The sequence below is a fragment of the Dermacentor andersoni genome, chromosome 11 (assembly GCF_023375885.2).
Source record: "Dermacentor andersoni chromosome 11, qqDerAnde1_hic_scaffold, whole genome shotgun sequence".
NCBI classification, from domain to species: domain Eukaryota; kingdom Metazoa; phylum Arthropoda; class Arachnida; order Ixodida; family Ixodidae; genus Dermacentor; species Dermacentor andersoni.
In genome coordinates this window covers 119351488-119379051 of record NC_092824.1, presented here as the reverse complement: position 1 = coordinate 119379051, position 27564 = coordinate 119351488, and the positions used below count along the sequence as shown (strand labels likewise).

The following is a 27564-nucleotide window of genomic DNA, read 5'->3' as shown; positions in this document are numbered from 1 at the left end:
TATTTCCATGCACGAAACTGTCGAATTTGAATCAAACTGTAGGTCCCTTTCTTTTTCTCTCCTTTTCAAAAGCCGGGTGGTCCTTCCTAAAACTTTCTTTTAATACTCAATAACAAACTGTAGCGACAACTATACGCGGTTGAAGTGAAATGCATTTCACATATGAACTGAATTTAGAGAGACTTGTACATAGACGCCTGCATGCACCTAGAAAGTGCGCATGCGTGTAGGTACAGTTTTATGGTTCTGAAAGAAAGTGTTTCTGTGTTATAACTGAAGGGAATGTAGGTAGTCTTTCCGGATAAATGTTCCGCGCATATGAGCTTCTACAGCGCGCACATTTTTCTCACTGGACATGCGTCGCGTTTCATGCGTTTCAATGCAAGGACCTTCTCCTAAGCATTAAATGTTTTAAGCTCCTTTCACTGGTACTCTCCTTTCAAGAGCTGGATCAGTTTACCTTATTCGGCGAATGTAAACAGCTAGCTTGCATCCTTGTACGATAAGTGATTTCACTCCTGCACTCGCGAAGTGTATCATTCCTTCGTCCTCCGCTTCAACGCGCGGTCTCTTCGGAGCCGGGATTCAGCGTCGTCGCGTATTAACTTCGTGCAGGAGAGCTGGGTGCTTGTGTCTTATATCGTCTCGCATCTGCGTCCTCCAAAATAATTTAGAAACTCACGGACATAATTAAGCAACGACGACTAGCTTTTTACACTTATATTTAGGTGGTTCCGATTAGTGCCGCTTCCATGCGTCTCCAGCCTGAAAACTCGCAGACTACTACTATAAAAATCGGTACACCGTTCTGCGGATTGACAGTTAGATGGAACAACAGTTTACTCGAAGAGCACCACAGCTGCTGAAAACGATTCGCCCAGTAGCGTCAAGGACTGATGTCCTAGTATCTGTCCAGGTCCTTTGTTGGCGCCAGAGAATAAATGCAGTGTCAAAAGGTTATGGGGCGTGGGTTCCGCGCAACATTGCAAGGAAACAACGCGAACAGAACACGTGCTGAGCAAGGACACGATGCATGTGTCGTGTCCTTCCTCAGGCCGTATTCTAGTTGCGCTATTTCCTAGCAATATGTAGTGTACCAGCAAGGCCGAATCCCTCTCATTTTTCGAAAAAGTGTAATGTTAGCCTAGATTTTGTTTGTAGCTGATTAAAAGCACAACACTGTGTTGGTCGGGTACGCTAGTGCGCGTCGGCCCAATCCCAAACTCGCACTCCCTCTTTTCTGTACGCTGCGTGCACAGGCTTAGAGGATTTTCTGCTTATTTCTAAAATACTGCATTCCTTAAACATAGACCCCGCCTGATGAGGTACTTATATAGAACTACTATAGATTGGCCCCGTAATCAGTGGGCACTTACGTATCCGTAATACTAATGCAGCTGCTATAATATATAATAATATAATGTTTAACGGTAGTACTATAATATATAGCACTAAAATACAAGCATCTGTTTACGCATGTCAATGACCACTGGTTTTATAGTATTAAAGCGCCACTTTGTTCCTCTCACGTACGCTGCACCAGCGGTTCGCACAGCGGTGCATGAAACTTCCCGGGATAGGCTATGCTCCTTCCAAAGAGATTGAAGCGAGGCGCGAACTGCCGGTCTTCTTTTCAGCGCGAAATGCGCCGTGGTGACTCGGCGCAGCGTCTTTGATTAAGCTGATTTGCTAGAAAGACCTGAGGAACAATCCTTAGCTCCCTGTGATGGCTCGCCGACTTGTTTGAAGTCAGGATACCTCGCCCGCCTAATTAATCACTCTGTCACAGAAGTCGTCAAGAAGCTGATCCTCTCAGAGCGGTGAATAATTTTAATCTTTGCAACAGGGCCATGCAAAAGGATAGACAGTTTGGCGAGTTGGTACGGTAACATGGTATTGGCTTTTTAACGCACTCAGTCACACACCTTGGTCGAAAGTCTTCAGTAACCCAACGAGAAATGGATCTAGACAAGCTGACCTTTTCCGGAGGTGACAAATCAGGTTCACAGGCAAACTTTGGTCCCTTGCGCAGAGTGCTTTCGATGTTTGCTGGCAGTTGTTGACCGCCGAGCACTAGCACTTTTCCTTGGTCCCGCGTAGTCTTATCCTTCTTCGGTAACGAGAGACGACCATGGGCCCATAGGAATTCCGTGGCCTGCTCTGCGATCCTAATCCATTCCCGAAAACATCGTCGTTGGCCTTCCGCAGATGGGGCTCTCCCGCACAGAACCAGTAGCCTGTCCCTGAAGAAACGGACCTGCCGCCAGAGTTCCGAGTTCAGAATCCGGGCCATCCTTCGGGAGGGTCCTGTTGAAGGTTTCATGCTTCCAAAGATTGCTTGAATATCCGGAGGGCAAATGCCGGTTCTGTTGTACAATGCCACAGTTCTGGCTTTGCAAACTGTTAGTGCAATCAACGAAGCAACATTGGCTTCACTAGAAAGGTTAAAGCGTTCACATTGAAAGGAGCCCTGTGTACAAGAAATGTAATGCAAAAGGATAGACAGTTGGGCGAGTTCGTACGGTAACAGGGTAACAGGTTGGTATGTTAACAGGGCCATAGTATTGTTTTCGTAAGAGTTTCACTCGCATTGTTGCGGAGGGTGAAGACGTCGTTGTTTTGGTGATCGGCATTCGCAGTGAAGACTTTCTGCTCGGAATACACCACTCCAGTACCGTACGGTACTTGGATATATCGTGACATCACATATCAAAACTTGCTGCATTGCGGATTTTCGCTCTTTGTGGCGCAAATACCTAAACTCTGCTAGTGGTTCACCCTGCTGTTAAGTTTAAGATATATAACCCTGCCTTTAGATGTATAGATGACCGTACCTTGATAATCGAAAAGTGAGTACCCTTACGTTTAGTCGAGAGTCAAGCAGCGGTGAATCCCGACTTATGCAGCCGCACGGTTCAAGTATTGTGAACAAGAGCCTTATTACGCACGCTCTGAGCTAGCTTTTGTGTACTTTCTCCAGTATTGCAGATTAATGAAGATAATAACAAGAGGACATTTTGTTTGAAAAGGCTGACCAGCATTTCGGCGCACAGCTTTCTGCATCTGCTATTGCTACCTATACGTGCTTCTAGAGTACTGTGAGCGCGCCTGCAATATTGAGTGAGAGTATGAAGCAAGGTTTGGCTTTGCTGAGAGTACTTGTGTACATTTCAAGTACCATTAATGTTTGCAAACCTGATAAAGAAAACAACCACGTCGCACAATAATTAAAATGCGAAAGAGTTCCAAGGTTCACATTTTTTAATGGTTCAGTACCGAGCATGGCTTGACGGGCTTGAACCCGTCGGTATCCTGGGCCCTTCTAGGCTTAATGAAAAAGATATTGCAAACGAAGCGGGGTTACAAAATGCACCGGCACCTTGCTTCTGCCAGCGTTCGTCTCTGTCGCGGTTCATAGAACCACAGCGCAGCACAACGGTTCCCAAACGTGTTGCGTTGTTAACGGCCTTACAGGAGAGGCACGAGCGCTTGCTGTGGCCGCTTGCATCCGTACCTCCTTTTTCTTCAGTGTTAAACTTCACCCAGTAATGTTTCTTCTCGTCGCCCCATTGATCAGCAGCAGAGCAAACATGCGTTGAATGAGATAAAGGTTGTGCCCGGGTGCTGTGGCGGCGCGCCCGAATCGTTTATATTTTCCAGCTTTCGCACGTTTCTGGGTTCGCCCTTTCACCCGAAAGGTCGGCAGCGTCAGTCCTAAAGTTCGCGGAGGCGAGGCTTTGTTATCCCAGCGGCCTGTTGTCTCTGAGCCGAGCCTCACAGGGGGCAGAAAGAGGATGCCAGCTAAAGAAAATAAGGGGGAAAATATGGAGCCGAAAAACAAAAACAAAATGGATGCAGTGCCTCTCTCGTTTCAAGGGGAGCAGCACATTTAGTTAAAGGGAAAGCGTGCCGTTTTGTGCAGAAAGCAAAACTTTAAACTGCAAGCGCTATGTTTTGCGCAGAGCCAAGCACATGGAGATTTGATGCTTTTGGGCGCCCCAGTGTTCTGACTTGCTTTGCACGGCGGTCTGCTGTTCTCTGTACGTAGTACTTTCTCTCTCTTCTCTCTCTCTCTTTCCTCTGTTGTGTTTTTTCTTTGACACTTACACCTCCGTATTTTTTAGTCTCAATTCTTGCCATAGCCATGCCGGACAGACGGCTCCTGATGCATTTGCCGCCGACACCTAATGGTTTCGGCGTGCGTGTGGGTGCGCGGTCGTGCGTTTAGCATGTGCGAGCGAGAGCGTGGTCCTCTCTTTCTCTGATTTTTCGGCACAAGGTGTTTTAGTCTTCGTCTGCTGTTTCTGCAGTTTTCTTTCTTTTTTCGCATAGCATTTTTTTTTTCTCTCCATCTACCTTCTGTCACTCATTTTGTTCTAACGGTTCGTTGCCACCCTTTTCCTTTAAGATTGTTTGGTGCATGTTCGGGATTTTTTTTTCCAGTCGTCACCTTAGCTGCAACCATTTATTTTAGCGCTGACGTTAACATCCTTTCTTTCCCTTGGATTGGCATCTAACGGTTCTCTCCTTCCCGTCCCTTTCTCGCAGGCTCTTCAATTCCTTATTCTAGCAATTTCACCCTGTGAAGCGTGCTTTGCCGCATTTGAATCTTTAGTAAGGAAAAGCACAATTATTTCTTAAAAGGCGTCGTTCACGTCGTCTTTCGTCTGTCCGCAGACATCCGTCCTTCTCGCTCCGCTTGATTAACGATCATCGGCGCTGAGTGATTTCTGGTAGCTTGTTGGGCGCATTCTGTTAGAGTGTAGCTCTTAATAGCCCGTTCCTGCGGTGAGCGCCGGCGTAATCGAGCGAACGAGCGCTGCGAAGAATGAGAACGAACGCGGAGCGCAGCGCTAGGTGAAAGAAAGGCCATGGCGAAGAGATAAGGAGAAACTCGCTGCAGGAGTATGTAGCAGAACCATGAGGTGGGAAGCTGAGGTGGAGAGGAAGGGAGATGGGCTGCGCATGCGCAGAGTTGCCGGTGGCCACGGCATCCGCAGCCGCGTGGGCGATCTCATCCGCCCTTCCGAGGGAGTGCCAGGCCGTGAGGTGGGGAGGGCTACGCTCGTCCGCGGCGTCTGCTGCTGAGGTCAGTCCGCGGTACCGGCGTGTGTGACGCTGATCACTGCTCCTGCAAGGGGCGATGGCGAGCGGCTACGAGGAATGCTCGATGTGATGCCCCCTTGGGTGTTGTCGCCGCTGACAGTGGTGGCACGACTTCCCCGCGACGAAGCGGTGCTCTCGTCGTTGGTAGAACGAAAGCGTGTGAATAAAAGCGTAGTGCCGTGCAATACTGGTTGTGCGGCGACGATGGCTACGACATGGAGCCAGAGTAGCGCGGGTCGTCTGTATTTATTTATATATTTTATTTAGAAATACTGTATCCCTCACTTGAGGGCCATTACAGGAGAAGAATTGTCAAAGAAAACATAAATTTCAGCACCGACAATAGAACATTATAGAGCATTGTCAAACACAAATTACAGGAAGGATGTACAACTCTCTTAGAAGTGCAAGAAATAAGAGTAAGCATGATCAATACTTAATTATCCCATTGCCTGTAATACAATTCCAGTTGAGTATAAATCTTTAACATTTTTTGCTGTTACAGTGCAGTCCGGAAGGCCATTCCATATGTTAATACATGAAGGAAAGAACCAGTGTTGAAAACCGTCAAGGCGTGTTTTATAAGGCTGTATACTGGCACTGTGGTTTAAACGCGCACAGTGTTTTAGAGGGGGACGAAAGTATGTTTCTTTGTTTATTCTTATTTGTTTCCTGGTTACCTGGAAAAACAATTTCATTCGTTGTTTCTCTCGTCGCGTTTCTAGCAGTTCCAAGTCGCAACACTTCAACATGTCTGTTACAGAATCGGCTCTCTGATAACGCGAACAAACAAAACGCGCAGCGGTTCTCCGAATATTTTCGAGTTTATCTCGCAAGTACAGTTGGTGAGGGCTCCAAACTGAGGAGGCGCCCTGCAGAACCGGGTGAACAAATGATTTGTACGCAATTAGCTTCAAATGTTTTGATGCATGCTGCAACTTTCTTCCAAAAATAACAGTTTGCTGTAAGCCCTAGAGCAGACCTCCTCCTCCTGGAGGTGCCAGCACAGGTCATGATGTATGATCACCACTAAATACCTAAAGCTACGTACATTGAACCAAAAGTTGTCACCAATTTTATAGTGAAAGGAAAGCATGGTTTTCTTTCTTATTATATCAGCAAACGTTGGTTTCGAGTAATTTATTTCCATTCCCCATTTTATGCACCAGTCATGTAAACCTTGAAGGCGTCGATTGATTTTCCTTTGGTCGGTTTTATCTACCATGGTAGAATAAATCAAACAATCGTCCGCAAAAAGTTTTAACAGGTGATTCAAGAACACTGGAAATACCATTGATGTAAATCAAGAACAATAGCGGCCCCAATACTGGCCTTTGTGGAACCCCAGACAAGTCTTCTAGTGAATGAGACAAGCAGTTTTCAAAGCGGACGGATTGTACACGACCACTCAAATAGGCTGCAATCCAGTTCACGATGTCTGGAGAAATAGCTGCGTTCTGAATTTTAAAAAGCAGTTTACAATGCGGCACCTTATTAAAGGCCTTTGCGAAATCTATGCACATGACGTCAATTTGTTGACAGGTATCCAAAGCGAGATAAAAATTATGAACCGTCTCAATGAGTTGCGAAACAGTGGATAATCTGCTTCTTAATCCATGTTGTGACGAAAATGAAACTTATTCGCTTCAAGCAAAAGAATATGCTTTTCTACTGCATGCTCTACAAGCTTACAAATCAGAAGTAAACGATATAGGACGATCGTTGCTAACTTCACTTCGACTGCCGGTGCCTCTCTCAACAGTTCTTTTTTTTTCTGTGTGTGTGTGGATGGAACGTTGAACCTCGCCATTGAATTAACAATGTTGATTTTGTTATGCCAGGAGCCTTATGAGATCCTGCAGTTGCTTGTGAGATGCACTGTATTTTCTTTCCTTGCCGCAACTTCTGAAATGCGGTTATGACAAATTCGTTGCGTGCAATGATATAGTTTCGTAGTCCCACTATTACGAGTTTTTCGAAAGAATTGCACTTCACAAGCCTTAACGTCCTCATATCCATTCTGCTCGATGGATACCGTAAGAAATACATGACTCTAACCATTGTGCTGGGTTACGGAGTTTAGAGTATCGGATACCCGGTTTCCATCCGTGCTCGTGCTACCTTCAGCAAAAAAAGAAAATAGAAAAAGAAAAGAAACATGGTTGCATGCATTTGGTAGAGGCCTTACTATGTTCTACCCTTTGTCTCTTGACTGAGTTCCGCCATGATGCCCACTACAGATTTGTGGACAGCTCGTCATTCTCGCTGGACACGCAGTTTCATTCCTAGTGTGGTCACACGTATGGCAAAAGGTCGCCTTGTCAATGATACTTGCAGATCGTTGTGTGACAAGGTGCGCAAGTAACGTTTCTTCGTGCCGAACAGCGACCCTGACTGATTCGTGTCTGTTTCTCTGCTCCTGTGCGCCCACGTTCTCGCAGCAGCGGCCCTGAAGAGGGCACAAACGCGCACGGCATGCCGCGGAGTAGTCTGTCACCGCGACAACCTTATCGCGGCCCGCAGACATGGCTTGCTCGTCCGCTCTCAATTTCAGCACGTCTCTCGCGTTGCCGTCCCTGACGGGCCTGACAGAGTGCGGCCGCACACACATATGCCGCCGCACGTCGCGCTGCCGCTCACCGCTTTCTTGCTTTCTTCCTTGCTTTCTTTCTTTCCTTTTTTTTTTTTTGAGCTTTCAGTGCGTCGACCGAAACGGAAACAGAAAAAAAACGACGCGGTTGGATGGAGTGACGGTCTTCAACGCCGACGACTGGAAAGGACGACTTCGCAGCATGCGCCGAAAAGCAGGCACAAAAGAAACTGCCCCGCATACCCTCCCGTCCTACGTCTTCTCTGTGTCTGCACCGCGTTTCACTAAATGCGTGCAGTATTTGGTAAACCACGGTTTGCGTCGGCCAATCGAGTGAGGCACCGCGTCGTCTCGCGGCGTTCTTTCCTCTTCGCGCACATCCGCAATTACGTTGTTTGCTTTAGAAAATGGGAAGCAGACTACGCAATGAGGCGTGCGAACGAACGTCCGATTTGTCTGTCATGCTGAGTCTGTACTGAACAGAGACGAACATTTGCTCCTTCAGTTGCCGTATTTTGCAAGCAAAACGAGTTGACCGTTAGTCATCGGCGCGGTGCACTGTGGCGCTGTGCCGCACCGTGTCTCACCGTGGATAACACAAACAGAAGACCCGAGCTAACAAGTGTATCTATTTACATCTTTTAGCGGTAGGATTTCAGCGAGCGAAAAATCTCTACTGTGTGTACTTTTGCATGTTCCTTGCGGCGCGTCTGTAAGTCTCTCGTTCGAGGATCTGAAAGAAAGAAAAAAAAACAAGAGGAAAAGAGAGCAGCGCAAGAAGGTTTTCCGCACGAGCGCGGTGCGAGAATGGCACGTATTATGTGAGCAAAGACTCTCTGTTTGCCGATGCCACAAATTGCAGGAATGCCTTACACGAGCTTCCCAGGCGCACCACAGCGACCGCCCCATGGCTCGGATCACAGCCTCTGCGGCGCTGCACTGTTGTAGTGCAGTGCGTGTCCCATCTTTCACGGCGCAAAGGCTGCGCGACACCGTGCGCGAGAAGGGCGATGGTGGAGACAAAAGAGGCTCATTAGGAGGCAGAGGAGGCCGCTGACAGTCACGGTGTCGAGCTGCTCTGGGAGCGCTCGTTAAAGCCTCGAGGCTCCCACTCTCCCGCTTTGCCCTTGCTCCTCTTGCTCACGTCCTGGATCTCGCCACATTTCATCGTGGGTCCCTGCTCGTCCCACTTTGCCTCCTAGTTCTAAACCGTGTCACGCTATAGGTGCACTGCTTCCTTAATATATATATATATATATATATATATATATATATATATATATATATATATATATATATATATATATATATATTATTGCACATTGAATGCATGGCCTTCACTCGTATAAAAAGGATACCGCTCGCAATTTCATCCGCGGGTACTCTATGCCGTTGTTATCCATTCACCCGTCACATTCTCTCCGAACCCCGTTTTTGCCTTTTGCTCGCCGCACGGAGTCTCTAGGGAAATGCTGTCGCTAGCCGATGAAGGAGCTGGGGATAAGCACGCTGGGCTGACATTTTTAGAAAACTGAGTAGTGAGGTGCGCCCCAAAGGGGAAAAGTAGATGTATCAGTGACATCTGTGCAAGTTTCAGAAAACACACGTCGCATGTAAGAGCAGGTACCAGTTTCGCTTAACTTCTTCCTCCTCATTGCTGGTCTACGACTGCATCGCGCTCAGTAGCCCTACGAGGCCTGTGCTTCAGCGAAAAAGGGCAGACGTTTCGAGAGCGTCGAGAATAGTCCACAAGGTACTTCCCCGTGCCCACAGCGACTGGCAAAACGTCATTGAATGCCTACACCCGGTGACGGGGTGTCCCGAACGAAAACGACGCTCCGAGAGACGAGCTGGCGATATTTCATTTCTATTCAGACAACTTGTACCTACTTGCCTAAGGGACTGGCGTCTAAGGGCTAAGAAAGCCTGCCCCGAAACCTCCCTCTCCCCGCTTTGACACATCTCAACATTGACTAAATCGAAACAAAACTTGCACGAAGATCAGGAAAAAGAAATACATGGCGTCTAGATATTAGAGCTTTAAAGATACAGGTGCTTTGCTTATGAAAACATCATGGAAGTTAAAATAACATGGTACACAACTTTATCCGAATGGGCACAGGCGACCCTCGGCCCGACACTCAGCTTTCTTTAAGGGTGAATTGGCCTGGGGGACGAGCCGCGCTATGCGAATCCTTTTGTATCCTGTAGGGGCAACAAAACTCTGAAGGAACGGGTGTGGGCCGCTTCTTGGCGGCAGTTTCCCATGTGGCGTTCCATGGCACCTATTAGGTGGGGGTGCTCTGGAGTTGGGGAGAAGCACTCCTTTACAAGAGTTTAAGTCCCATAATGACCGAGTACCTGGCTGAGCGCGCTTGTACCTGTTTTACCGGTAGGTGCACGGTGACCTCTACGACAAGTCCGTCTGTGGTTCGACAAAGGGCGCCCGGATATCACGCCTATAGCAATTTCTGGGAACCACGGCAAGTAGCCGAGCCCCAAGCGGGGGGAGGGCAGGGGTGGCACTTTTACCCATTAGAAGAAGAGGTGGGTTTCCGGCGGCACGGGGATTCGAAACCCAGTACTTCCCGCATACGAAGCGTCTGCTGTTTAGCAATTGCTTTCTCTCCTCCAGTCACCTGCACTCAGCGTAAGGCATCCGGTACCTGTAGCAATGCCTCGCCGCCATGAGCGCTGAGGTCGCAGGAAATCTAAGCGAGGACGCCAGGTTACTCGGCGCACAGACGGAGGCGACTAGAGTTGATGTAGTCACCTTCAGCGACTGACCATCCCTTATCGCGCGTGACCCAGACTACTGATGCACGCCTCGCGGTGCTTAGTGGTGAGCTGTGACTGCTAATAACGGTGCCAAACAGAGCAGGAAAGGGGAGGATAATTGTTTACGCACTGTGAATTAACCTCCCCTCAAAGGCGGGTTGACTACGCCCCAACGACTGTGGACGGTCCGATTGGACGAAGGTTGGACAGTGGTTTTCCCTCCCCTAGGGATCTAGGGAGGACAAAGGCTTTTTAAGCAGCAGTTTGTCGGCTGCTAGAGTGTGCTCGTGCTCGACAAGCAGTGTGTTTGGAGCTCTGTGCTGTATGCTTCGTCTTTCGGGCTCCATTTGGGAGTCAGGCTAGACTGTCGAAATGTATCCCATGTTTTAATGTAAATATGTAAATGATTCCTGTACTCCTAGTTCTCGATGAGAGCAAGTTCCTCCCTACAACCGCGTCCCAAGCGTGGGTGAGCTGGACGACGGCATGGGCCAGCTACCACATAGTTCATGCCCGACTGCAAACCTTACAACTGGATGCCAGCGGCGAGATCGTCCTACAAATCGTACACGGGACGCTGAAATCGATTTTTAGGACAACCTAACACATGCACCTTTTTCTTGCCGCAGAGAAAACCTGGGGCTGCACGAAACAGAGCACGGCACCGAGATCATAACCTTATGAAATGATATTGCATATTTAGTAATAACACACATTAATGGTTTCTTTCCGATATGTAGGAACAGCGTACTAGTGCAATGCCAAAACATTTTATTCTATATTTAAGCTAATGACCCGTCATTTATTACAGTGCACGCGTTTAACTGACGACACAGCAATTTTTTCTCGAACGCTGTACTGCGTGACCTAGGTATATATTTCTTTTCCTAAAGCGATCAGAACCGTGCATTTGTAAACTATAAAGTCGCTCAAAAGAGGATTGAAAAGGAGGAATGTAGAAGGAAGAGAAAGTAAAACGGAAACCGGCAAACGACTGCTTCTTTCTCAGCGTAATTGCGCAGTCCGAAATCAAATAAGTAGCTTCCTAATGTCAGTCTCGGCGTACGCGAATGCTCCGCGCACCTGCTGCTTGCGCGATGTGCGGAACGTGCGGCGGCGCACAGGTTCAGCTGTGCTCCACCGTTGCAAGTCTGTGCAGTGTAACCAGAGTTAAGACGCGTGCTCAGGCAGTGCTAAGTGCGCACAGGAATGTAGTTCCTTGTCTAACTTGGCTGAAAGCTGTCAACTGCGCCTTGCAGGTGGCATAGCACCGGTGTCGCGACTGGAGCGCAGCCTTGGTTTCAGGAATAACATGTCGCGTGTCTTTAGCTAGCATGTAACTGGTGGAGGACGACACATGACGCGCTCTTCGTGTGCGCCACGTACGGTGACGTCAGGACGTTTTTCGACCTGAGGAGCCCGAAACACCTCCATCGCTTACACTACGATCATCACTACTGATATTGTATCTCCTAACGACGCAATAAAATTGCGTAAAAGATAGCGAGAACAAGCATGTCGTCTATAAGCACGGTGGTATTCCACAAAGATAGCAGGGATGCATCACGCTAAGGCGCTATAAGGAATGCAAACATCGTCGCAGTGACAGCGCAGCATAAGTTCCGCAAATTTATATACGCAAAGATTTCCTGTCGCACATGTTTAGCGATGTCAGTAGTGTTTACGTTGTAAGCAACCAAATGTGTCCGGTCATATCCATCCACTCAAGGCTACGCATACGTGGCGGTCTAGTTGCTGTCACCTTAATACGTTCTATATATACGTGCAACATTGAGTGCAACATTTCAATCGCCCTCCGGGCTGCGGTGACTACCAAGCTAGCATTGTCCTTGTGACTTGATGCTTTGACTCTCCATCCTCGGCCAAGGTGGGCGCACACTTGTATACCATGGAAGTCTTCATAAAATATTATTTACATAGTTCATTGGCTTCATATACTTTTCGCAAACATTTTGTGGGCGAAAATCGTCAAACATTCTTAATTATGTCTATTTTTCATAGAATTTCATATGAGTTATCAGGCAGCTATAGCTTGTTAACCGCAATCGACATCGGTGTGTTCGACAGCTAATTGGCCTTACATACCTTCTGCGCGTTTTCTAGAATAAATCTTACTAACTAGCGGCCTTCTGTATAAATGCGCGTCTGGTTCTGCAGCGGGAGCCTGCCATTCTTAGCCTTGGCTGCACTGCACGGGTGTGATTGGGCGCAGAAGTTGCGTTCGAAATCGGCTGCTCGGCTCTTCGGAGTACTCAGCTCTCTCTTAGCGCTCACATTGAGCATTCAGGCGGAAGCGTCGAAGTAGCTAGAAATATTTTGCAAAACGAAACGTGCAAAAGCTTTATAGCCATTCCTCCTCCTGCTGCTGCTTCGTATTTTTTGCTTTCGCTTCTTCTTTTTTTCTGGCTGCTTCGGCGTCAGCCGGTGAACGGAAGTGCACCAATATTAGCGCCGCCTGAGGCAACATTCTTGAAGAGCATTTGCTTAAATGCTGCACGGGGCGAGGTAATTGAAGCTTTATTCCTCCATCAGCCGGTCCGACGTGTTCGCTCGTATACGGTCTCGTTCAGTGGCACCCCTAGCGGGAGCGAGAGCCAAGTAGAAACAGTGAAACAAGCATCAGAAAGAGACGAGTTCGTCCTAGGGAAGTGCGGCAACTCTAAGTGCATCTCTCCCTTCTTGAGCTTCACTGTCGATGGGCGGACGGAGAGGTATCTTCTGGCACACCCTTCCGGCGCAGGCCGGCTCAGCGGCCTCCCGCCGACTTTTCTTTGTTATTATTGTTTGGCTGTTCATACGGTTTCAGAAAGCTAGCGTTTCCTCTTTCCGTACCGTCGTCATCGCTCTATTATGCACCTCTGAATATCCGCTGCCAGAGCTTGCTTCTTCCGCTCGCGTGCCGACACGCTGTGCGTGCTGCTGACATTTATGCAGCGGGTGAGACAAAAGACGTGTACAGCTGTCGAGCTTGGGTGCTGCGGATTTTGCTTTTTGAATTTCAGGCCCGGCGTCTTCTATACCGCCTGCTCTCTCTCTGCTTAAAAGGCGTCAGCACGAGTGTGCGTGATGGCTTCCCCGCCTTGGAGGGCAAGCCGATATCGCACCGATGAAGGAGTGACGCGTCTCCGTAGAAAGCAGCTGGTGTCAGCCACGTTCCGGCGACGACGACGACGAACTCTCCGCTTTGTCTACATCAAATGGCCCCCTCTCCTCCCGATCCATCCTCCTTCCCACCACTTCTTTTTCATCGTCTCTGGGAATAGTGAGAACTCTCTCTTATCTCCAAGCATGTTCTGCAGCCACTTCAGACGTGTACCCACCGCAGTGTGTGTCCGTAGAGGTTATGCTGGCGGGTTTCGTTTCTAGCTTTCGGCGGCCGCGTTCTCTTGAGAGTGAAATGGAAATGCGCTCAGATTTAGGTACAAGTTAAATAGTCCAAGTTGGTCAAGATTATCCGGGGTACTCCACTACGGCCTCTACCATTGGCTCTGTACGGCTTCGATAGGTTAAAGGGACACTAAAGTGAACAATGATTTCTTCTACATCAGTAAATTACCGTTCTACATCACCAAAAACACCACTCTTACAACGATAAGACGTTCGGTAAGCCAGAAATAGCGCAAGAACGAAATACGGGTGGCGACGCCTACTTAAGTTCTCGCACCTGGGGCTATGACGTCTTTGATTTTGATGGCATCTTCTAGGGCCTACTAATTATATATAGCGGTACAGATTGACTACATTGTGTTCTAAAGGAACCAAATATTAAACATGGCAAGTTTCGGGAACCTTTACTCAGCCAACGCGGCCCAAATGCGAAAACATACTTTGGAATCCCTGACGTCACACTGACGTAGCGGCGTCGGGGTTTCGGCGTGAAATTCAAATACTGATACTTGGACCTTCATTTCCTCATCTAATAATCAAACTATTTTTTTGAAATGACTGCCTGCAGGGTTCTCAAACAATGCTTCATTAGTCTAAACTGATTTATTGTTTCGTTTTAGTGTCCATTTAAACACAATCAATCAATCTATCAGTGTGTTATATTTTAGTGTACGGGGCTACGGGTTTTATTTCTGGCCGTAGCGCCAGCATTTCGATACTCGTACGACAAGAACTTCAGTGATTCTTGTTCCCAAACTCCAGCGCGCGCTAATAAACGTTCCCGGTCATCGTATCTAATCCGAGACCACTCGTGGCGGCCTCTGTCATAATTCATATGTAGCTTAGGGGCCTAAGCAGTCAATCAATGAGACTTTGAAGAATGGCGAAATGAGTAAGTTAGTGCGTATTCGAACTTCAGCGCAAGAAAGTGGACGAGGATGGGAATTGTCCGACACTACTCTGAAGGGAATTCGATCCGGCTTTACAAATACTACAGTCGTCTAAATATTTCCGTCATACGAAACTTCTTTTACACGACGTTAGGATGTGTGTGCGTGTGTTTCTTCTTTGTCCTCCGTCGTTTTAGCGCCTTCGATTCAGATCGTTTTTTTATACGAAGCCGCTTTTATCTGCCCCATCAAACACAGACACACAGACGCTTCCGCGTTACGCAGTGAACGTGGAAACTGATGACACACCGTACAGTAGGACGTTGTGTCATAGAAATAAGGAAGTTGTTCATAGAAATAAAGTAGACGCTTAGATTAGGTTATAGGGTTTTACGTGCCAAAGCACTTTCTCATTATGAGGCACGCCGTAGTGGGGAACTCCGGAAATTCGTACCACCTGGGGTTTTTTACCGTGCACCTAACTCTGAGTACACGGGTGTTTTCGCATTTCGTCCCCGTCGAAATGCGGCCGCCGTGGCCGGGATTTGATCCCGCGACCTCGTGCTTTGCAGCCCAACACCATAGCCATTAAGCAACCACGGCGGGTAAAGCAGACGCTTCTGAAGTTGCAAGTTTGCTCATGATGAATATTTTCATACATCTGTCCGGACCTGATCGAAGCTTTTTGCTACCGTTTTTGTTGCGAAACCATGTTACGACATCGTAGCGTCGTGCGATGCCGAATCGCGCTACACTATTCAGTGTTATTCGATGTCTCGCCTTGAAAGTGGGAAATATTTGCCTGCGTTCTGAAATTTGCTAGTGTCTGCAGGACAGAAATGAACTGGTCAAGTTGGTGCACGTTCATTACTGGTCTCGTCTCGCGGCATCATTCATGTACAGGCAGCGTGCTTTACAGCATGCGGGACAAAGAATTTCAAAAGCGAAAGCCTAATATTGCTACAACTAAAAGAGAACGGCTGCCTTAGGCCCGACACTGAATGTCGGCTGTAATATTATTTGTTTCGCTTCACGCCTGAACACGTTTCATTACACAGCACAGAGCGCGTCTCGCAGGGTTTATGGCACGCATTTATTTGCTCAGTTTAGAAGAATATACCTGCTATGTTGCAAATATGTACATTTTTCATTTGGTGTTTCGCTGCTCTGTCTCTCTCTCTCATTCGCTTCATAATGCTGGCGCTTGGTTAGATTACCTCTTACAATAGCGCCGTTCAGCGCAGCCTGTCTGCGTATTCCCAACATCAGCTTGTATAAGAACACACACGCTTGTGCAAGTCCAAAAAGATGAAAAAGAAAAGGGAGAAGCATGGCGAAAGTTCTGGCACCCTGGCTCTAATCTTCCAGGCCAGCGGACGCAGGGAGTTAGCTGTTCAATACAGCCCAGCAAGAGAGGCTGATTGCCCGCTTTGCGTTGCAGCCCGTCTTTTTCGCCACCGCTTCTTCCCAAGCATCTCGTCCTGCGGCGATAACATGCTCCCAAATTGGGAATTAACGTTCTCTCTCTTTTTTTTTTTTTCTTTTTTGAGCCGCGTGCTCCTCGGTAGCCCTGCGAATATTTTTCTTTTCATTAATCCCCTCTCGGGCCCGATTTCGTCCTCTCTCTGCTTCATTTCATTTTGTCCGCTTATTTGATTTCTTTTTCTCTTTGGGAACAAACGTAATACATAATATTCTTCGTGATTTTCGTGTTATTAATCGGCCAAAGTCGTCGGCCCTGCTTTAGCTCGGTGGATCTTTAGCTCGGTGGCCTGCTTCTGCGTCTGATAACATTATTAAAATGCGAGTCCACGTGTGTTCGTTTTGCTTGCTGCCCTTTTGTAGTCTCGCCGCTAACACCGCGAAAAAATAAACGAGCACGAAAAACACGTGTCTGGAAAGTAGTGCTTCTTCTTTGCCAACAATAGATGGCGCCTTCCACTGACGCTGCGTGCTCGCTGCGTGCGGCATCTATCGGCGAACCCAACCGCCCACGCTCTTTCGGACGGCAAGTTTAAGGGGAGATAACAAGCAGCTTGCCGGGCGTAACCGCGACGCTGTATTTGCACTATCAACAACGCTAGCCGCCCGCTGCGTTAGCTTCTCCGGTGTAGCGCGTGTGAGCGTTAAGCGAGCTATTCTCTTCCGTTGTGTTGTGTATCATACGCGCTTGCATGTGTAGCACCGCGCACCGTAGATAAATTATTTCGCGTTTGTCTTAATCTGTGGCCCATCCCTCTAAATCTACGAAACCACTCTCCCCCAAGAAAAAAACGCCACGCAGATAAGCGAAGGCTGTTCTGCCGTCATTACGGGCTTTGACGACTGTGTAACGCTTGCTGCTTGGGTCGTTACTCTTTCAAACTGTGTTTCTCCTGACCGAACGTGTTCGTATTAAATCAAACCCCCAGGAGTTCTTCACTGATGGCTGATATCTCACTTAAGGGCTGCCGTACTTATAACTGTGGGGCCAGGCTGCCGCTTTACAGGTATAAATTGGTGACCGCCTTTGTTGTGCGTGCCTTTGCGTTCTCTGCAGCTATCGCAGCTCCGAACCTGCAGGTGCTGAATTCTTGTTTTCTACACATTGACGGGCTCTGCACAGTACAAAACTCGTCTGTTAAGTCATCTAGGCTGGAGTATATCTGAAGACTTTTGTCTGTTCTCTTGTAGCTATGAACGCGATCATGACGCGCCATTGTTTTTATCAAGCAGAAACCAATATTATTAAGATGCAACAAAGCATTTGTGCAATGGTGTTTATTACGGACCGTTAAATAACCGCCAGATTTGCGATATTCAGCGTTTTCCGATTCTCGAAAGTTGAAGCCGCGCACTTGTGCCTTGTGGAAAAACATTGCAGAGGAAGTGAAAACTACTTGCGTGCACACAGTCTCCGTGGTTGCCTACAACGCCCGACCCCGATGTGTGGCGCGCGCTCCGTGGTCCTTCCGTGTTCCTTTCGCATTAACCCGCCGTTGAGCGGCCGCGAGATCCCGAGTTTAAACACAGTCACTTCCAGGTTTTTCTTTGTTTTCTGGTAGTGCCCTTCCATTTTGTGCAGGCGAGTACTCGGCGTCTCGCGAAATCTATGCAGCGTTGTCAATGCCACAGCTAGCATGAGCCGATCAGAGGTGGCAATGCATTGTGGGAAATGTGCTTAGGCTGTAATAAGGGGCCCATAAACGGAGTGTATTCAACGCGGGCGAAGAACGCCGACTAATTTATTCGTTCGGTGCTTGTCACTTTAATTTACTGTGCCGTCTGTGCCCTTCGCGGTCTTCCCGCATTGCTTCCATAACGACTCGGTGTTGGCCTCTTCGGTGCACCCATTCGCGCGCACGTCGCCTGCGGTCTGGAACGATGCCGACGCTGCACAATGCATGGCCCAGTGTCGAACTTGAGTTTACGAAAAAACCTTTATCCGAACACGCTCAAGAATTTGGTAGCTTCCGAACTTGCGCTTTACGGTTAGCGATAAGTTTGCTTTATATCGTTATTGCGTTGCTTGGTTAATCATTGAACAGCGGGTCTTCTTAGTGCGTGTGTGTGCGCGTGCGTGTGTGCGCGCGTGTGTGTGCGCGTGCGTGTGTGGCTTGCCCTGTGTCAACCATTTAGTCAACGAAGGCGCCATTTAGTCAACGAAGATACGCGGCACTATCTTATGGTGCGCCCAAGTGACCACCTCGGTACACCTTGTAATTCGCGCAACGCTGCACCATTTTAGTGAGACAAAGTACAATCCACTGCCTTTGTTTGTTTCGGGTCAGTTCTGGTTGCGCTCCCTCAGCGACCATTGTGTCCATCTTTCCTTCTCCTTTGTCTTTTCGTGCATCACGCACACACATACGCACACTGGCATGCATTACGATTGCTTAACTTTCTCTCGTGGTTCGTTGTACGCAAGCCCCTTTTTTCTTCTCTTTCTGCGGCTCTCGGGCGAGGCAAGCTTGTCCGCGCCGAAACGCAAGCGTGCATTGTGTTCCGAGGTTTTTCTTTTTTTTTTCAGGGTTCCGCCGCGTACGTGTTTGCGTATACATCCCGGTTATCGCGCATTCGCCTGTATGTATGCGCGCGTTCTCGTGCGTGTGAATGCACGTTTGTCTCCAATGTCTGCGCGCGCTTGTGCCTCGTGTGTCTGTGAGTCTGCGTGCAGCGACGAGTGCGAAGCGTCAGCACTGGGAAACGGACCGTGACGCGGGTGTGGAGATAGACAGCGAGCTCTCGATGCAGTTTTATCGTTTTCCTTTTCTGTGTGTTATGCAGCGGTGGCCGTGTTTTCTTCGTCCTTCTCGTGTTGCGTATGGAAACGTGCGCGCTCGCATAGAAATGCGCGAAAGCTCGGCGACGCGTGCAGATCCGGTTTCGCGCCCCGCGGCTTTTCGTTATTTAATTACTTCCACCGCTTGCCTGTAGTGCAATCGCTCGCTCTCTCTTCGTTCCTGTTCGTCGATCTCGTTTATGTACGCGTTTAACTCGCGCCAGCTGTACGGAAGGGAATGCTAAGCCATCAAGAACTAACGAAGAGAGAATTATAAAAAATATGTTTATGCAGATTCAATTCATGTTTCGGAATATACATGAAGTGAAGCTTTCGTGAAGCGGTTAATTAAATGCTGTAAAAGAAGAGCAAGAATACACAGCTGATACACAGATGACGCATTGACATTTATTTAGAAAATTTAAATGAGGCGCTTAATTCCGTGATATACCCGCCGTGGTTGCTCCCTGGCTATGGTGTTAGGCTGCTGAGCACGAGGTCGCGGGATCGAATCCCGGCCACGGCGGCCGCATTTCGATGAGGGCGAAATGCGAAAACACCCGTGTACTTAGATTTAGGTGCACGTTAAAGAACCCCAGGTGGTCGAAATTTCCGGAGTCCTCCACTACGGCGTGCCTCATAATCAGAAAGTGGTTTTGGCACGTAAAACCCCATAATTTATTAATTTATTAATTCCGTGATAAAATATTGCTCGGTGCGTGCGGATAACTGAATGAACACCGTGTGATGCTCTTAATTTCAATGGTAATGAATTTCATATTGTTGGTTGCCGTGTAGCTGGATCGACCTTCGCCTTGAGTCGTACCGTGACTGTGTTTTCGCAGTGCCGGTGAGCGTGGAGGTTGAGCAGAGTGTGGTCGAGGCGACGATCAACTCATCGGTGACGCTGTCATGCCTTGCCACGGGTCACCCCAAGGTCACCACGCTTCTCTGGTCCCGGGCCTCGGACGACGACGAACAAGACGACCCGGCGGCGGCCACCGGCAACTCCACGAGCTCAGAGGACGCTGCCTTTGGCAGCCGCCTGCTCGACAGCACGAACGTCACGCAGGTGGGCACTGGCGAATGCATCGCGGGAACGAGACGCAGTCTTGCAAAACGGTGATGGCGCATCATTATGCGCCATACCACATTCCACTGCACTAGAGGCTTTTGCGTTTCTTACAAGGAAACGCGCGTGTTTTCGAGTGTGTTCCACAGCGATAACTCAATAAACTGCTAGGTGAGAACACGAAAGCGCTTTAGGAAAACGAAGCGTCGAGCGCAAAAATGCCTGAAACGTCCTACAGTCGGCATGGCGGCTAATTCGGCGGCGTTTCCTTTTCTGGCTGGCCCCAAGTTGTTTTGCGTCTTCTCTCTTATTCCTTTCAAGTAGACCTTATTCGACGTAGGCACTAACCGAGCAGTTGTGCGCCCCGTGTGGCACCCCGCAAACTCAGACTGTAGGGCACGTAATGAAATTGCACGCAAACAGCGCGGTGCCATGTACACTTTTCTTGCCACATGCAGGTGTCCGAGGTTCAGTACCGGGCGCAGCTGACGCTTGAGTCCCTCCAGAGGCGGGACAATGGCACGTACGTCTGCTACGCGGGCAACGAGTACAACATGACCATGGCGGTGCAGGATGTACTCGTACTGGGTGCGTATACCGGCCAACGAACGGTCTTTTCTGTTAGTCCGTGTCGTTCTTGTTGTCATGCCGCGTGCCCTGTCGTAAAGGCAGATCAGAGGCCGCGTTTTGTAACAGCCATTTCTCATCATTTTTTGTCCTTCTTTATTGGCTCTCGCAACACCACATATCCCGGGAATCGGCCATGAAGCGGGGTGGATAAGAAATTGAGAAAAATAATTCTTAAAAAAAACTGATATCCCTGAGTAACTTTTTGTTTCAATTCTAGTTTATATCACAGCTGACTGTAAAAGTGTAGCACTGGTTCGGCAGGGATCCACGAATAGACGATCAGTATGCTAACCTAGCATTTGAGACTACTCGCTGCTTGCCGAGCTCAAGGGAGTGAATTGCCGTGCGAGCTTGGCCTGTTCCAGCGCCTGATGTTTCTGGTAAGTTAACCAACGTTTCAGCAAAAAGTAATTGTTTTCTGAAGTTATATACACTGAATAAGAAAGTGTTCTACCAATGAGTGCATTCTGGGTGTATAGCAGGCAATGCACTGATATATATATATATATATATATATATATATATATATATATATATATATATATATATATATATATATATAAATTGTTTTGCTCACTAAAATTTATACCAGTGGTGAATAGAATGGCTAATAATAATTATCGATTAATTTTTACTAAACAATTTTGTAATCATTAAACCTGCAGGACATGTTGTAGAGGCAGAATTAAAGTCAGCCTGTGCGCAAAGCACAACGATTCGCCGGAAACTCTCTGCCTATAGCACCACATTCGAGAAACACACATTCAAAATACGCTATGAAATGCGCTTTTCCAGTCAACATTTTCCCACTGTACATTTTTCCTTAGTACGGGATCATTTATTGGACGTAGAATAAATAGTCGATGAGATTAAATTTGCTGGAAGCTTAGCATTTTTGATAAGGTACTAGGGAATTGAAAATGTAGGAGAACACAATTTTGCCCTTGTGAGAGCTGTGGAGGTTGTGCGAAGTGTTTGGTGTGTATATGCATATGCACATACGTCGTTGGCTGTGTGTTGTCCTACAGACACCGACTCTGCGTGTTGAATGTATGAGGAAAACTGAAATGGAAAAACAAGCATGCATCAATTCCACCTTTGTTATGACAGAGCACAAAAAAAAAGCCGCTCTGTAAATATATTCTAGCAACCATTAACTATTTATTTATTTATTTATGTATTTATTTATTTATTTATTTATTTATTTATTTATTTATACTTACGTTTATTGCTCTGCTTCATCTTTGTACAACGTGTGCAGAGAGAACGAAATACAGGCCATCTGTGTGGGAATCTTTCTTTCTCTTGTATAATCTTTCGGTTCTATAATGCATTTACGCCACATTTCTTGTAGCGGTTTGTCCTCCGCGTTGTATTTGTATAAATTACTCCAATTTCAAAGTGCAATTCAGTCGTCTGTCACTTACATTAGAGCGCATATTGCTGGACCACTCTTCAAGGATTGTAGCAGCAGAACTTGTGGAATACAGGCACAGAAAGGAACGAACAGACGTAGACGCAGCTGCACTGGCAACTCTTGAAGTTGACAGTGCAGCTGCGTTTACGTCTATTCGCTCCATTCTGTGTCTGTGTTCCACAAGTTATGCAGCTACAATCCTCGAAGAATGAAACGACTAGCTCAGTTAAGCACCCTTTTGATGCTGGACCATAGTTCCACTAGCACTTTTGCCAGACATGCAGTGAAATTTTTTCGCAAGCAGTTTCTGCACACTGCCGGCATCACGTTTGGAAGTCGAGCTGCCAAGCTTGCCGCAGACGGAGCGCCAACCACCGAGCTTCATTGCACGCAACCCCCCCCCCCCCCCCCCCCGCGCAAACATCACGTTGGGCTTTGCCTCACGTGAATTGACGGTGCGGTAGAGCACCCTTTGCAGGGTCTGAAATGGCGGGTTCAGTGGGAAGTATACGCGGATGTACGAGAATGAGGTCTGAGTGGGCTCCCTGGGCAGGCAGGCTGACATTCCCCGAATGCCGCCGCTCCGGTAACGTTCTCGGCCCATAAAGCCCTCAGTGCCTGCCGCCTCGCGGAACAGTCTCTCTCGGCTGCTCAAATCCCGCATACACGGAGCCATTACAACACTACCCGCCTCTTTACTCCTCGGAGGGAGGGGAGGGATGCGGGACAAGGTTGTTAAGGGAGGGTTAGTTGCTCCTCGTTGATGAAATGAAGATGGTACTACAAAAAATGGTGGGAGAGAACATAGAACTGAAGGGAAAAGGAAATAAAGGAGGTGGAAAGTCATAGCACGTAGCCTGCGAGACCGCCGAGAGAACGACCTCTCTTGACGTAAATGCGTTGTCGCTGGCGCCCTCGCGGTGTGCGCCATTCCGCCGGATGCTTCGACTCTTCCTTCCCACACGAAGGTGAAGGCGATGCGAGTGGATTAGGCCGCGCATCAGAAGGGGCAGCAAGAATATAACGTCACCTCCCCGCATTGCCATGTGAATTGGAAGGGGGAAAAAAAGGAACTTCTCTCCGGTCCGTCTATTTTGTTACATTTGTCTGCCGTGCGTGCTTTGCGGCGCTGTTTGGAAACAGCACAACCATCAAACGCCTAGGTTTGTGCTTTTCCATGCGTTTGCGGGTAGAATGTATGTCGCAATGCGTATTTTCAGTATAAGTACAGGGCACTTTTTTTTCGTGCTTTATTCACTTCGATTTCGTGAGCTGGACTTCTGTATCAAGAGTTTTAGAAGTTGCGCAGTGCCACCGACGCGGGACCGTAATGGCGCTCTTGCAGCCTAGAGTAAACGTCACGGTGAAATGCTTTGTACTAACCGTAAAATTTTGTTGAGACACCGTTTCCCTTTTCGTTGGTGTGTGTTTTTTGAGTCCTCTGCCCATTTTATGCCTCGTAGTTCGTAAATATAACTTTACCATGAGACAAGCATGAAGCAACAGCCTTAATAAGCAGCTACAGTAGAGTTGTCCTCATAGTGGATCAAGATGTAACTTCTATGTACTAATTTCTTCATGCATCTGGTGCAGACTGCCAACACAAGTGCATGGGTAAGGCAGTTCAGTGGTTTAAACTATTGTCTCACGCAGCCAGAAAAATTCCTTTACAGTGTCAATGCGGTCTCCACAAGTCAGTAGCCAAAATGTTCTGATGCCATTACACCAGTGAGCAACAATCAACAAGAGTAGATTATTTGCTGCATACATGCGTTGAAAGGTGACTGCTGGCATTATACTTATGGTAACACAAAACCACATAATGCATTGAGTTATTTGAGTTGAGCTGAGGATGTGTTGAGTTAATATTGAGCGAGCAAGTCACCAGGCTTCAAATTTAAAAGGCGTTACTCGTGGTCTGCAAATACAAAATTATAGATAAATATGAGTGCTGTGAGTGAAGCTGGGAACCTAGTTTATCCAATGCCAGCCACTACCTGAATCTTGATCTTGAGAGGCAGTCTCAAAGTTTGCATACTTCTTCAGGACACTTTTTTTTTATGTTCCATTAGTCGTATTAGTCAAGCTTGCCCCTGCACAGCTCTGTTCTTCATGGCCCTAGCTACTTACACTCACAATTGCATTTCGCACTGCGACATTATTTACCTTTTGTTCTTCAATGCCCCTGTGTTGCGATGCATCATAAAAGGTGATTGTCATAAATAAGCTTCAGAAACTATCATTCCGCATCGCATTTCATTCCAAGTTTCCTGCACTAGCCTTTTCTTTAACTCAGAAACTGCCTGTGGAAATCTTTCTGTGGGATACACAAGCATGGAGAATAAAACTGGTTGAAAGCTGTGAACTGGTTTGTACTGCTGGGTCACAAACCATGCAGTTGAAGTAGAATTGTGCCATGTCGCATGTTTTAGTGCCTACAAGCCTTTCAGGTGTAAAGACATTTATTGTCAGGGCCTACAATGTTACCCATACTATACTCAGAAAAAAGAAACCTTTCCTTGCAGCATGCTTGTGGAAGCAAATACATGGCATTGTTTTTCCCCTCGGGTGAAAAAGAGCTCACTGAATTTTGACATACAAAGGCAGTTTGCTATTTTCTGAATTCATCCGTTGCCTGGGTAAATCTTTTTCTCAGAATTTCTGGCTGTTAATGTTCCATGTTGCCAAACTATGGCTAATCATGTGTGATCAGCACCTTTTCTATTATATTACTTCGTTTTCTAGTAAACGAGAAGAAAGAGGGTTAACCGAAGGGCTCGATTTTTATTAGTCATCAGAAGAAGCCAACAAACACTGACACCAAGGACAACATAGGGGAAATTACTTGTGCTTTATAAATGAAATAAAGAAACGATAAATTATTGGAAATTAAAGTGAATGAAAAAACAACCTGCCGCAGGTGGGAACCGAACCCACAACCTTCGCATTTCGCATGCGATTCTCTGCCGATTGGGCTACCGCGGCGCCGTTTTCCCATCCACTTTCTTGGGTATTTGTGTGTCCTAGTAGAACCCTGGGATTGTTAGCCAGCGCCACCACTCACAGACCTTGGCGGCGGACGTGGCACATCCTTTTTGCCGCAGGCGTCACGAGAACGTGATCTTTTTTGGGTGAAGGCAACTGGTCAATAAACCCACATATGCTACCTGAAGGCATCAATGTTGCCGGATTCGAGACCCTCGTTATGTAATAAACGAGAAGAAAGACGGTTAACCGAGGGGCTCGATTTTTATTAGTCATCAGAAGAAGCCAACAAACACTGACACCAAGGACAACATAGGGGAAATTACTTGTGCTTTATAAATGAAATAAAGAAACGATAAATTAATGGAAATTAAAGCAACCTGCCGCAGGTGGTTGTGGCTTTGGTTACCACCTGCGGCAGGTTGTTTTTTCATCCACTTTAATTTCCATTAATTTATTGTTTCTCAATTTCATTTATAAAGCACAAGTAATTTCCCCTATGTTGTCCTTGGCGTCAGTGTTTGTTTGTTTTCTAGTGTATTTTGTACATTCTGCAACCACTTCTATCTAAAATACCTGCTGCTGCATTCCAGTGGCATAATATTCACACTTATTGCCCTGTCACCACCATTCACAGAGCCCCCAGAGGTGAACCTGTCATCACTGAAGGCTGAGGACGCACGCACAGCGAAGCTTAGCTGGCATGTGCGCCACTCGGGCAACCAGCCTGTATCGCGCTACCACCTCCAGGTGCGCAACTATTCCACTGAGGCCGACTGGCTGGATGTGCACAATGCAGTACCACCAAACATGACCTCCTACCTTGTCCACTACCTGGCACCTGGTGCCACCTATGGTTTCCGACTCGCGGCCGTCAACTCGGTGGGAAACGGCCCCTGGGAGCAGCGAAACATCACCATGCCACCTGACGGTATGCACACTAGCTCACAGGCTCCTTCTGACGTAAGGATAGTTCAAAAGAACTTTGTAACTATGTTAGAAAAAGAGATAATAGCGGCTGTTCTTGCCAGTGGCAGAGAGTTTCTACTGATGAACAGTCCATCCTCAGATTCCTTGCTTACTGCTTTTTTTTTTTTCAAATGTAAACAAGAGAGGAGCATAAAATGGAGATAGACTGTTGAATTACACTTGTGAATTGTGTATTGCACAGGTCTCGCTTATCACAAGTGGATCTTGGCAGGCCAGAAAGAATACAAGAATTAAAGACAGCTGCCAATGTCACCCTTCGATTTTCGCACCAGCTCTAGGTGATGTCATAGCTTTTGGCAACATCTGGTAGAGGCTAAAAAGGATAACATAGCACTTGAAAGGTCATAAATGCTTAAACTTTTTTGTCTGAGAAGGCCTCAAATAGGTGAAAATTCCAGAAGGTATGAGGTGCCATGGTGTTGTGCTTGAACTCAGATTCTAAGACTTAAAAAAAAAAGAAAAATTTCAATTATAGTTTGGCTGAGTAATGTGCAACATATAGCTGTTTTAGTGCTCCCCTTTAATGCTCCCTTGAACTCCATTTATTTATTTTATAATGTACAAAGCATGACCATTTCAGTTTGAGTACTACATTAGCAATACTTTTTGCATTTAATAAGGGAGAATATTAAACAAATGGAAGAAGGAGACATGGCCAAAATGAGCAAATAATTTGAATACAGTGTTTATTTGTCCTTGCCAGTTCCCCAGCACAATTAGATGCATTTCATAGCAGCCCTATAAACATAAAGCTTGTACACATCCCTTGGCAAAATTTGTGAGCAACTTAAGGCCTCTAAAGAACTCTTTTTCATAAGACAATGGCTTTAAATTTTAACAACTTTTAGCATTAAGCATACATGTTGCCGAATGAAAGACATGTCATTAGCTACTCTCCACTCATGGCTGTTATTTCCATTATGTCTATGCATCTTGCTTCTGTCTTATAGACTTTGTATTTAGCTTTTCTTATGCTAATGCTACGAATTTATTTTTTAATTCTCATGTTTGGATGTTATGACCAAGAGTGTCGGTGAGTGACAGCAACTTGCATGTGCAGCCAGAAACCTATTGTGAAAAACAGCGGGAAAACTTCAGACCAAGGCACTTTTGTGCAAAATGTCCCCAATTATTTTGGTAGACTGAACATGTGTTTCACTCCTGTCTTTGCAACTATCATATTTACTCGAATCTAATGCACGCTTTTCTTTCTGATAAAACGGGTCCGAAAATTTTGTGCGTGTTAGAATCGAGTATGACACTAAATCTGCGTTACCATATCAGCATCGGCATTTCAATATGGCCGCCTCATATATGCTTTGAGCCTAGCTGCCGTGGCTTCCTCCATGTCCTGTAGTGTGTGTGCTTAGGCAATGCATAGGTTGGTGCACCGCCCGTCTTCCCATTTTCTGCATTTGCTCTATCAGCATAGAAGTG

The 27564-nt window shown here is 47.1% G+C and overlaps 1 protein-coding gene across 1 annotated transcript in view; it reads left to right on the top strand.

Moving 5' to 3' along the window:
- The window catches only part of LOC126539638 (tyrosine-protein phosphatase 69D-like), a 111895-nt gene that overhangs the window by 26886 nt on the left and 57445 nt on the right, over positions 1-27564 (top strand). The window contains exons 3-5 of the mRNA XM_072285246.1: positions 19879-20105; positions 20564-20693; positions 25775-26068. Of these exons, the coding sequence (XP_072141347.1) occupies positions 19879-20105; positions 20564-20693; positions 25775-26068 (651 nt within the window). The remainder of the gene's footprint in view (positions 1-19878; positions 20106-20563; positions 20694-25774; positions 26069-27564) is intronic.